The sequence below is a fragment of the Eptatretus burgeri genome, chromosome 13 (genome assembly GCF_056783735.1).
Source record: "Eptatretus burgeri isolate ZD-2024b chromosome 13, Ebu_testis_v1, whole genome shotgun sequence".
NCBI classification, from domain to species: Eukaryota; Metazoa; Chordata; class Myxini; order Myxiniformes; family Myxinidae; genus Eptatretus; species Eptatretus burgeri.
Genome location: NC_140973.1, coordinates 70,523,762 through 70,536,383, shown reverse-complemented (window position 1 = coordinate 70,536,383; position 12,622 = coordinate 70,523,762). Strand labels below are relative to the sequence as shown.

At 46.0% G+C, this 12,622-nt stretch overlaps 2 protein-coding genes and 1 pseudogene across 2 annotated transcripts; all 3 read right to left on the bottom strand.

The window, feature by feature from the left end:
• Positions 1–718: 718 nt before the first annotated feature.
• On the bottom strand, positions 719–6,460 carry LOC147014732 (uncharacterized; annotated as a pseudogene).
• Positions 1,573–3,437, bottom strand: LOC147014734 (uncharacterized). The gene has a single exon (XM_085852911.1). The coding sequence runs from the start codon at positions 2,609–2,611 to the stop codon at positions 1,580–1,582; it is 1,032 nt and encodes a 343-aa protein (XP_085709037.1). The 5' UTR covers positions 2,612–3,437; the 3' UTR covers positions 1,573–1,579.
• Positions 3,529–4,331, bottom strand: LOC147014733 (uncharacterized). Its single transcript, XM_085852912.1, has one exon. The coding sequence runs from the start codon at positions 4,258–4,260 to the stop codon at positions 3,529–3,531; it is 732 nt and encodes a 243-aa protein (XP_085709038.1). The 5' UTR covers positions 4,261–4,331.
• Positions 6,461–12,622: the final 6,162 nt, after the last annotated feature.

The following is a 12,622-nucleotide window of genomic DNA, read 5'->3' as shown; positions in this document are numbered from 1 at the left end:
CTCCAACTGAAGCGAGTGACCTCACCGTGAAGGACGCCTTCTATGCCACGCTCAAGTCTGTTAGTGGGGTAAATTGGTGAAATGATCTTGCAAAAGTGGATACCAAGATGCCATTTGGCACAAAGGGACTTTTTTATATATAGATTAATGCTTGAACGAGACCCAAACGGGCCGAATTCAGATTTGGGTGTAATTTCGCAAAATCCAAGATGGCCGCCAAATGCTAATTAATCAGTATAAAAAAAACAACCATTTCCATCAAATTATGATAGATATTACTTGCATATGCTTTAATATCACCATATTTCATACATGATTCAAAGAAATTGAGTTTACATCGAAAAAAAATATTTAAATAATTAATAATGGTATTTTAATTCGTTTAATTCCCATTATTTTGATTAAACAACATTTATATTGAAGTATTTGCAGATGTTAAATCTTTTACTCAGTCTACCTTTTGTCTGTTAGTCCATGGGCCCAGGCCAGAAATTCCACTTGTCGGTACCATCGAAGGAAACCAATCCGAGTTATGATTTTTGAATTGGTGTAGATATATAGATCATATTTTGATGTGATAACCATTGCAGACTGGCAGCTTATTGGTAGTTATCATCTCTGGAATGTACCCACCCTCCGCATAATGAAAGCGAAAAGGCAAACTCAGAAACATTCACTTATGATGCAATTGCTGTTTCCACATGGGGCTAGAATGAACTGCAAACCACAAATACATGTCTGAAATGCTTTATTTATACCATCCGAATAATCCTTTCTGTCATTCCTGAAGGCAGAATTTGCTTTATGGCAGAAAGGGGCGAACAATAGGGCCTATCAAAATGTTGCTGATTTGTGATTTTCAGTACATTTTAATTTATAATATTGTCATACAAGTTCCCTGGGTAGTGCTACTGAACCGCAGTCGCCTACAACAAGCACATGTTGTATGAGGAAAACATTTATGAACATTTTACAAGTTTTTACCACAGTTAAAGGAATTGCCCTTCCCCTACCCTAGTTCCAACAAGCGTCCAAAGTGTGAAATTTACGGATAACCCAAATTTCACCACGCTACTGTGGCATGTTCATGTACTATGTTTTACTCATGCATATTTGTAGCCATGAATGTCCTTGTGATTGTGCCAAAACATTCACACCATGGATCAGTAGTCTAGTCTTCATCACTGTTATCAGCATCAGAGTCCTCGAGGTCTACAACCTCTTCCTCGACATCAGCGGGCTGGTTGCTGCAGGTTCGCAACTTGCACATGTCAGTGCACTTCAGGCTATTGGCAAGGCACGTGCAGTCTGGGAGTTTGCACGACCATCCACACTTGCAGGAAAGCAGTTGCAACACTGCATCCGGTGCTGGAGAACCCTGCATCCACTCGATGGCCAGCTTCCCATCATCATCAGTGGTCCATCCACAACCCTTGGGACTTGGAACATAGGGTTGGCATTGCAGACAGCACCTCCAAATAGCAGCCTGGTAGTTTGCACGGAGGACGTGCATGAAGAGGCAGTCTTCACATGGTGGAAGCTGACTGGACTCTATCTCTCCCCGTCTGGCACAGAAGAGTTAATGACGGAGTTCATTGACTTTCGTGGTGTTGGTAGACGGCACGTACATGTGGCAGGTGCCCTCTTGCAGCTTCTGAAAGAGCTCGGTGGATACTTCCCATGAATGACCGAGCTGACTGAAGGCCTCTTGGTAGGTCTTATCCGACTTAATTTGCCTCAAGGCGCCCATCTTTCCCCGGCCTGCAAAGGCACTGACTGTATCACAACCGGAGAACGCGTGCAGTCCAACCAGGGCATCACAGACACTGTCTCCCATCGATCTAGCAAGCTTGTCAATGTCTAGGAACCGTGTGCGGGTTTGCGTACCACACTTCTGATACACGGGGCATGGGATGTCCTTATTGAAGGCAAGACACAGCACGAGGACATCTGTATCTTCGGCAGTGATCACCACAGCCTTGTACCCAGCCTCTGCTGCATGCAGAGCATGCAGAAGCATTCGGGTGTCTGCTTCCTCCTGCGTGGACTTCAGCTCTGCCACTTCCTCCCAGTGGTCCTTGGTGAGCTTGTTGCAGACCTCCTTGCAGGTTACATAGAGCAACTTTTCCTTCAGTTTCTCCCTGCTTTTTGGTTCTTTCCACTCCTCTACCAGAAACTTCATTAGACTTGCCTTGTTGGAAGAGCTGCAGAGCAGTTTCCTCCACTGCTGAATGTTGTGGCCCGGTGCGATGCTCCTGAACTGGATTGCTGTGCTTGCACCTCTGTTGCATCTCTCTGCGTCTTTGATGGACGTCTCTCGGTAAACATCGAAGACAACATCAATGCGTTTACTCTGGGCTCCATCATCAAGAGCCGTTGACAGTATCGCTTCAGCCAGCTGTGAAAACGTCTTGTCATTCCCTTTCATCTTCTGTACCAAACTCATGCCATCAATGACATTTGCTGATGGCTCTGCAATAACTTCAGCAGGAGAAATACTCTTTTCCAGCTCTCTGGCAAGGGTTGCTTTGTTCGTCTTCCACAGAGATCCATCGCCATTAGCAATTGACCATGGCAAGGGCCCCAGGGGGTGCGCCAAGACATCTCTCATGTGCAGATCTCGACTGAGCAACGAGGATCATGTGCCCAAACAGGTTCCTGTCAGCCTTGAGAACAATTTCTTTGGCCTGCGCTTTGCTGGTTGGTTTCTTCCGGATGTGGGTGAATGTTTTCAAGTTCCTTTTTGTCATCTTGTCATTGAACTGTGCAGTTGGTGGATTTGTCTCCAGGCGTTTCTTCTTGAAATCCTGGTATTCCTCCTCTCCTACCGTGCGAGCCCCGAGGAGGTCATTGGCAACATCAGGAGGAGCAACAGTCGCGGTCGACAAGCTGACAAACTGTGCTTGATCAGGACTCAGTGGATCCAGCCAGCTGTTCTCCATGAGATCCACCAAGGATTAGATGTCAGCCTCATCCCTCCGGATCCAAGGTAACTGCAGATCTGGATGGTTCAGCTGGGAGTGACTTCGACCTACCGTATCCCTCAGGTGCCCAAGGTACATACTGCGGTAATCTGACGTCAGATAGTATCGGCTCACAGCTCCTGGATTCAGGCTGAATCCTTTCGTTCCTCCAGGTGTCTGTGTGTCTTTGTTGACAGTCTCCTCGATCGTCTGATCCATGGGAATCCGTCCGAATGGGTTCGTGGTGCCGATCTGAACCGAGAAGCCACCTTCCATGAAGTGCGCATGTACTTCGGGGTGGTCGAGCGGCAGTCGGGACATCTGTGCGTTGTAGTAGGGTAGGGATCGGGCGTAATTCAGCTTGTCATAGGCAAAGCACCATGGAATCATCTCTCGGATGGATGCGAGGTGTAACATCCAGTCCCCTTCTCTGGATGCTCGAAGGAGTGCCAGCATGATCTCCACCATGTAAACATACGACATCCAGAATGCTGAGAGATCACCATTCCCATCCCTGAGGTAGTTGAGGTAGACTTGTAATAGCTCCATGGTGCAGACGCATGAGTTATTCTTCAGCACCTCCTTGAACGACATCTGACATGTTATCACAGAAGTTGCTGATGCTGGTCAGGGTTTCTTCCAGGTGGTGCAGGTCTGCAATGTGGTTCTCCTCTTGCCATAGGAGGAATCCTTTCCAGGCCAGCCTCATCAATGCTTCGTACACAAGCTTGTGGAGCCTCACACCACGGTTGCACTTGCGGCCTTCCATCACCCCAGCTATGGAACCCTCGGCAATCACGCCTGACTCGACGCACAAGTCCCTCAAACCGGCATCTTGGAACCTCTTTCCAATGTTTGAGAGCAGGTTGCATATGGTGTGGAATGCACCCATTCTGAGGATGATGTTCTTGAACTTGTCTTCCTGCTTCCATGCTATTTCAGCAGCTTTGGCACAGAGTGCTTGGTCGAATACGCAGATGATGTTGGTCAGCTGCAGTGACTGCATGATGCTGAGTGACTGGTTCAGCACTTCATTGACAGTGGACATCTGTGTGGCAGGACCATTGATTGTGGGCAGGTAGCCAATATTGTCCTGAATCACTGGCACTTGATCTCGGACACGGATGTTGAGTCCTGTCCAGCTGCTGACTGTTTGAGACCCTGGGACTGACCTGCGAGCAAGAAGCCAGACATTGTTCTTTCTCCTGGCAACCTGGACTATGGCAGTAGTGTCAGCATCCACACATGTTGTGGTTGATGGTCCCACTCGCTTCCCAGCATTATATGTGGCCAGCATCAGTGGTGCAGCGCTGATACTCCTTTTCTTTGTTTTGGCAACGGTGGGAGTGACTTTTAGTGGCTAAGGTCCGATGACTTTCGCCTGGACAGCAATTCCGTTCACTCTGTGAGATGTCCCCTCTCCACTGACAGTTTCTTCAAGCCGGTCGATGTTGTCCCAAGCCAGGGTAGTGAACACACTTGGGTAGATATTCCCCGGCAAAGCTCCAGCACTTTCCAACAGTGCCAGCTTCTGTAGACACAGGGCTGTGTCGATCTCCTCGACCTTCGAGTATGAAGTGCTGTGGCCAAGCCGGTTCAGTGTACTAATCAGTTCTACGTTCCCCGTCAAGGACTTCACAGCAAACGGTAGGAGGATGTGCTTCGCTGGAATGTTCTTGCCGCCAGAAACGGCATAGACCAAGTCCTGGCCAAAGGAGCTGACAAGTCGCGTGACCCTTTGTGATGGATCTGTGCACTCCTTTTCCCCTGTCAGCATTGGTTTCAGGAGCTTGGTCACAGATTCCGGGATGCTCCACATCTGGTGGCCATATTTGAGTGACATCTTGCTTCTTGATGTCGTCCCTCATCTTCAATGCTGCTTTGGTTATGACATCTCCAGTGTTGGCAAAGGTCACATTGTGTAACTCCACCTTCAAGGCATCTGTCACTTTGGCAAGCTCACTCATCGAAAGGCTGTCTGGATAAAGAAGAACTTTTCCTTTGCTGTCCGGAAATATGTGCAGTGCTCCCGCAAACTCAGCTTCAAGCTTACGACGAAGGTGTTTCTTCGTTGAATCTTTGACTTGACTGATACCACAGGAGTTCATGCATGTCACCAGTTTGGAAATTAGATCTCTCAAGGGTAACACTTCGGGGTTGGGGAAGAGTTCATTTCTAATGTACCTGAAGAGTTCACTGTAGGAGTGCTTCACTGCTGCCTCATACTGTCGAGCTTGAATGTCTTCGCCTTGTTCCTCACCTTCTATGTTACCGCTGGTGGAATGATCTTTTGTGTACGAAAGGTAGCACGACTTGTGGTAATCGCCCTCTGCAGCAACAAGGTTTCTGCTCACAACAGCAAGCGTCCTATTATCTAGTTTCCTGACTGCTGCTGCCCTGATTCTGTCATCAGCACGTAACTCGGCGCATTGTGTCAGGGGCTCCCTGGTGTTTTGACCTCTCAGATACTTGCTCGCTTTTTCGCAGAAGATACACTGTTCATCATATACCCTTGACGTGCTGGGCGCCTCTCTAGATGACCTCCTGGGAGTGTCTTTTGCGGTTTTGCCTCTGGGATCTTCTCTGGCAATGATAGAGTCAAGAAGTTTCTTCATGGTGAAAATGCTGCGGCACTTGCGATGGTACTGTACTGGTGGGATTTCTCCCTCGGGTAAGTATTTGGCCATGTTCAGGATAGGGGCATGCTTTCATATCTCAGCAGCTCTCAGCAGAGTTCTCCAAGACTCAATGTTTTGTGGTGACACCAATTTTGCGTCTGCCTCCTCATCGGAACAGTGGATTGCACAGTCCATGCGTGCACGCTTCCGTGGCAACCTGGCGCGTTCTTCTTCACCAGTGGACTCCATTGTCAATCAGACCCAGTCACTGCAATATGCAACAAGAAAGTCGGATACACTTATGACATTATAAAATACATTTACATACTTTCCAGTGTGCACAACCTGAAACATTTCTGGTGGGGCGAAAGATTATATCAAGTTTGAGCTACATTGTAATTTTCATATATTCAGCCGCAATTTGCATTTCGGGGGTAGGGGAAGGAAAAAGTCTACAACTTTGTTGAAACCAGCTGGATGGTCCTCCTTTGTGCTTCCCTGCAAACCAGGTACATATGGGTAGCTGATCCATTAGGCCAAAAAAAAAATGTTGCATTGGCGTAACCCGCCCGACCCTAAAAATTCCGCCGACCCTACGTTTTTTTTTTTGTTTTTTTGCTATCGAAAAATTTTGCCGACCCTATTTTATTGCTATTTTTGTTGTTTTGCTATCGTTTTCAAGTATCTTGTTGATTGCGATCGCGATCGCAAAAACCCGGAAGTGTTTCGGACAGAACCCGCCGACAAAAAGGGTGGTACTCGAGCCGGGGGAGATTTTGGGAGGGATTTATTAGGAAAAAAAAAAAAAAAAAGATCCCGACCGACCTACCCTATTTTTCAGTGACCCGTTACGCCAATGCAACATTTTTTTTTTTTGGCCTTAGGACTGTGGCACTCATATGGGACACACAACATTCCGTAAATAATGATAATAAATCCGCAAAATTTCACAAAATCTAGCGTGCAAATCAGCCGTAATTTGAATACCAAACTAAAGCATGTGCCTCAAGATGGGAAGTATGCTTGTAAGTGTGCAGATAACAAATCTGGATATCCTGAGCTGTTATTGAATGATATTACCTTCATGGGATGTGTCAATAGTCCATTGTGTGATTTTTTTCCCCCAAAACGTCAATATCTCAGAATGGTAAAATGGTAAAAATGCAAAATACATACACGAAGCTCCTCTTCTGGAACAGTTATCACATATTGAAATAATCATATAGTCCCTACCAATAACTTAGTAGCCCTAAAGTTTGGTTTCCTCAGATGGTACCGATATATGCTTGGGCCCATGGACTATGTGTTTATATACTCCAGAGAGGCATCATTGAAAGTAGCTGGACAATGTAAATATTGCAAATTATTAATTTCAAGGGCTCATATGTAGCTTATTGACACACAGATGCAGAAGAAATTCTGTCCAGCAATGCTATGTTCCTTCAATCCCGAGAGCACTGTCCATCACAAGCACACAGATTTGTACATGGGAGGGAAGCTTTAATACACTTGCATCTCCCACTGCATCGTTTTTGGCAGTTACAGTGAAGGAGCTCTTGACAATGAACAGAGGCTTCGGACAGATTTTTCCAGTGGGGTACCATTCCTTGGTCAGTCTTCTTCCAATCCCACTGACATGCATCCGGTACCTCTGGCATCCTGATCAGACACTGCCCTCAAATGTGTCCTGCTTGCAAAGCTGCCCTTTTGCAGTGTTCTTCTAATGCTGCTTTTGTGGGAGGGATATTTTCGATTTGCCGACTTCTCTTGGTGAAAAGCATTTGTCGGCATTGATTGATGTCAGTACATGAACTTGTCCTGTCATACAAGAGGACCTTTCCAGATGTTCCATTTGACTCTCTGTTATTTCAGAAGGATTCATGGAGAGACTGACAAATGTGTCAGTGATTTCAGGGAATGCCTTCCACACCTTCCAGGCAGATTTCTTGCCATGCCCTGCCCTGCAAATGCTGAAATTGTATCACAGCCGGTATAGGCATGCCAGTAAGGCAGAGCTTAACACATCTGTGGTCCCAAACTTCTGGCATACTGATGGATAGGGATGTAGCATTTATTTCTGCCCACTCCAAATGCTATCCATAATTCTTCAACACTAAGTTGATGATAGGCCAAGATGGCGATGATAACAACATCAGAATCTACAGTCCTTGTGAGTATGTTGCTGTGTCCTTCTCTAACAGCATGTTTGGCATGCAGAAGTAGACGTGAGTCTGCTTCCTCATGTCCACAAGGAGACAACTCCTCTGCCTCAAACATACTAGATGATGACTTCATGTTGTCCAAATGTGTCACCACAACTGTTTTGGTTTCATCTTGGTTCTTTATCAAATCCTCTGCAAGAAGTTTGAATAATTCCTCTTTGTTATCGTCCACTTTGAGGAAGTTGCTCCAATTCTTAGGAATTCTTGTTGAGGGGGTCACCTTGGCCTTTTTACTAATTCCCCGTCTCTCTCTGCAAGATTCCTTTAAGCTGTTTGGGAAGTATTGGTCAAATACCACATCGATTCTTGATGCCTTCCTGGAATTGCTCATAATTGCTGGTTTAAAGACATCTTTGCTGTATAGTGAAACATTTCTTCTTTATAAGTCCTCTCTGAGAGCACCATGAGGTTTTTGAGCCAGTGGGATTTCCCTGGGAATTCCTGGGATTCCCAGGGGCATTCCTTGGGAATCCCCTTCCAGGAGGCTCCCAATGATGCTATTGTTTTAGTAACTTCTTCTTACTTTAGAAGTTAATTATCTTAGCTTATTTTTCTGTTGTATAACTCATCCAATTCAAGTATAAAAGAGAAAAACACATGTTTAAGGTAACTTTTTCATAAATCATTGGTTTTCATATAGTATTATAAGAAAAAAACAAAAATTCGTTATGTTTTTTTCCTTTTATTGGGCAGTTTAATTAAATATACATTATTACAATTCATATTTTATGACTTGTTTTGTATTATAAAACTGTTTTGATGTTTTGTATTATAAAACTGTTTTGATTTTTTGTAAATATAATTGATATTGAAATTTTTTACACTGTCACTTTATGTATATATAGTGATTGGCAGACATCTTGGATCATGACCAAATTACAGCCAATCAAGGGCCTTGCCAGCTTGGGTCTCGTTAAAAAATTAAAGTAGACATACCTATAGTACTTTGTGCCAAATGGCATGTTGGTATCCGCTTTTGCAAGATCGATCCCATATTTGTCACCAATTTACCCCACTATGTGGTTTATCAATACCCCAGGTGAGATACACTTCTAATCTTGGGGGATTTCAATGCATCGACTGGAACTGATCGGGATGGTTATGAGACGTGTGTTGGTCCCCATGGGTCTGAAAGTGTGAACCTGAATAGCACCAAGTTCCTTGACTTTGCAAGAAATCATGGACTTAAGGTGGCTGCTTCATGGTTTCAGCGCCCACAGGCTCATCGCTGGACTTGGTATTCCAATGCTGGTGGTGTGGCAAAGGAGAGCTCATTGATGGTTGCTGGAGGTTGATCCAGAACTGCAGGGTCTACCAGAGTGCTCAGTTCCTCAATGCTTACCACTGGCTTGTTGTAGCAACTCTGAAGTTGCAGCATAAATCCAGGAGAATGGTACCATCCCAGCCGAGGCTGGATGTTAGCAAGCTCAAGGATGAGAGGGAAGATGAGAAGATGAGGAGTTTGCAAACAGGCTGAGTGGGTGATTTGGGGGGTGGTGAGTGGGGTGGTGAGTGGGGTGGTGAGTGGGGTGGTGAGGGGGGGGTGGTCTTGGTGCTTTGGGGAATCCTGAAGAGTTGTGGAGTGCCTTCAAGACCACCATCCTTGGTGTTGCCGGTGGATGACTTGGAACTCACCGAAGGGCGAATAAGAATTTTGTCTCTCAAGGGACACTGGCTACCATTGACCAGAGTCGCAGCGCCAGGCTTAATGGCAGAGCTGAGCTGTTCTGTGAGTTGAGGTGTAAAACTGCACGTGTGGGTTGAGAAGGAGGTTGATGTGCAAGGAATCTGTGAGGGGGTTGAGCAGGGGTATCCAACCTGCGGCCCGCGGGCCACATGCGGCCCCTTAGACGGATTTATGCGGCCCGCGGTGCCATATTAAGTTTACATTGCAATGCGGCCCGCGATACTGCCAATTTGTTCGGGTCAATGATCAAAGCGTTCTGTAATTTTTATTAAGATTTTGATTCATATTAGACACGTGCTTTTTAACACGATTATTCATTTATCATATTTGTTGGCAAGAAAAATATATTCAGCACTAATTTTTGTTTAAATTTCCGCATATTAATTATATATAAAAAATTTTTTTTGGGAATTTAGCGTCCTTTTTTTGGGTGCGGCCCTCCGCCCCTCACCACTTTGGTTTTGTGGCCCTCCGCCCAAAAAGGTTGGAGACCCCTGGGGTAGAGCATCACCCGTGTTCAAGTGATTCTCGTCCTGCTTACAGGGGAATTTGTGCATTGTGCTCCTCCAAGCCAGTCCCTCGGTTTACTGCAGTTAGAGCAGATCCATCCATCCATCCTTTGGGACTGTACTCTGTGCAGAGCATTGGTGCTGCCTAAGCAGTCTCCTTGACTATTGGGTACAATCCTGGAACGGTCACCACTCCGACACAGGACACCAGCAAGCTAGCACTCATTTTGCCGACCTCGGAAGGATGACGGGCAGAGTCAACCCCACCTGGTATAATATTAATGTCGAGTGGGATTTGAACTCAGGATCCTAGGATCCCAAGCCCACCAGGCATAGAGCAGATGGTGGTGGGCTTTTGACAGAGGAGTCTGAATTTAAGGCCTGCTGGGCCAGTTACATTGAGCGGCTGAACCAAGCTGATCCACTAGCTGTTGAGTTGGATGTCAGGGGTGTAACTATCCCAATTGTTGACCCTCTAATCAACTGTGAACTGCTGATGTTTGTTGAAACACAGGCTGCAGTGAACCGGTTGAAATGGGGTAAAGCTCGTGGGATCTGTGGCATCCAGGCTGAACTTGTCAAGGCGAGTGGAAATGCTGTACTCATGTCTTTGCATGCAGTTCTTTGCTCTGCTTGGAACAGAGGCATCAACCCAACTGACTGGAAGAGGAGCCTTGTTGTCCCTTTCTGGAAAGGGAAGGGTGATCGCCAGACTGCAACAACTACCAAGGGGTAACGCTGCTCTCAGTGCCGGGCAAGGTCTTTGCTCGGATGATTCTTGATAGGGTTCACCACCATCTGCTTGAGCACCAGCACCCAGAGCAGGCAGGCTTTACACCAAAGAGGTCAACGGTTGACTGTATCCTTGCCCAAGGAGTCCTCACCGAACGCAGACGAGAGTTTCGACAGGGGCTGCTTGCAGCCTATGTTGATCTCTGCAAAGCGTTTGATTCAGTCAATCGGGATGCCCTCTGGAAGATTCTTGATCTTCATGGGGTGCCACCAAAACGGATCGATCTGATGTCTGAACTCCACTCTGGAACTGAGAGTGTTGTGAGATGTGGTGATGCCATCTCTGACTTATTTCCAGTTGTTACTGGAGTTCATTAGGGGTTTGTTCTGGCCCCCACACTTTTCATTGCTTGTATGGACTGGATTCTGGGGAGGATGTAAAAGAGATCGAGCTACGGTGCATCATTTGGGAAGGTCAAGATCTCTGACCTTGATTTCGCAGATGATGCAGTCATCTTTTTGGAGACTCCAGATATCCTTGTGGGGGCCCTCAAGGTGCTGAGTGAGGAGTCGGAGCCACTGCGATTACAGATTTCCTGTGTCAAAACTAAGATCCAGGCTTTCAATGACATCTTGGATGCTGCTATCCTGTCTGTCCCTGTTTGTGGTGAGGATGTTGAGGTCACAGAGAGATTCACTTCCCTTGGCAGTGATATTCACGTCTCTGCTGGCTGTGAGCCAGAATTCAAGAGACGTCTGGGTCGGGCCTGGGGAGACATGGATTCACTGGATCATGGGGTACTTGTGCGGGAGGACGAAAGTCCGATTATTCCTGTCCTTGGCGCTTCCAGTCTTGCTCTCTGGATGTGAGACTTGGACTGTGACCAGGGATCTGAGACAGAGACTTAATTCCTTTGGTACCAGGTCTCTTCGTAGAATCCTTGGCTATCGCTGTTGGGACTTTGTGTCCAACGAGTGGTTGCTGAGAGAGACTCAAATGAGATTTGTTACCTGCATTATCTGCGGCTGTATGGACATGTTGCTTGTTTATAGAAGGCCAATGGGCTGACCACTTGCCTTGCGGTTGCAGCAGGTTGATCAGCATCTCAAGGAGATTGGGATGGGCCAGGCATCTGCCTGCGGGATGGCCAGACAGAGGACCCTGGAGTACCGACAGAAAGTGGGCGCAGCGACGCGCTGCTCTGGCACATGCTTCCATACCTGACCTGACCCGACCGCCACGTTATTGAAAACTCACCACAACGTAATCTCCTGGTTATTAAAAACACCTCACCACCACGTAATTCAGAACAACTCCCGATGTGCAATTCAAAACACCTCACCACACGTCGTCGTATTTATATAATAATTACTGAAGCTGTAAACTTTGAAATACATAGCTCATTCTAATCACTAATTTTTGATTTCCATCAGTTGTTGACCTATTTACCCAATGCAAGTACAGATACACTTCATCAAGTGTAAAAAGATTATCTATCCGTATTATTATTTCTGCACGTCTGATGCACCGAGTCAGTACTTGCAGGGTACAAACTTTCCCCATTTGTCATATATATATATGTATATATATATATATATATATATATATATATATATATATATATATATATATATATATATATATATATATATATATATATATATATATATAATTCCAGCAGTGGATGTGTGTCTGTGACCGCTGTTTCTCGACAACCCCTGGTCCGATCTCATTGAAACTTGCCAGGTATATTGCTGGAGACCTGAGGATGTGCCTTTTCAAGGTTTGATATTAATCGGACAAGTGCTTCCCAAGTTATGGCCATTTATTTACCAACCAATGACAGGACACGTTGCTGCGTAGGCGTGGCCGATGCGCCATTTAGTTACC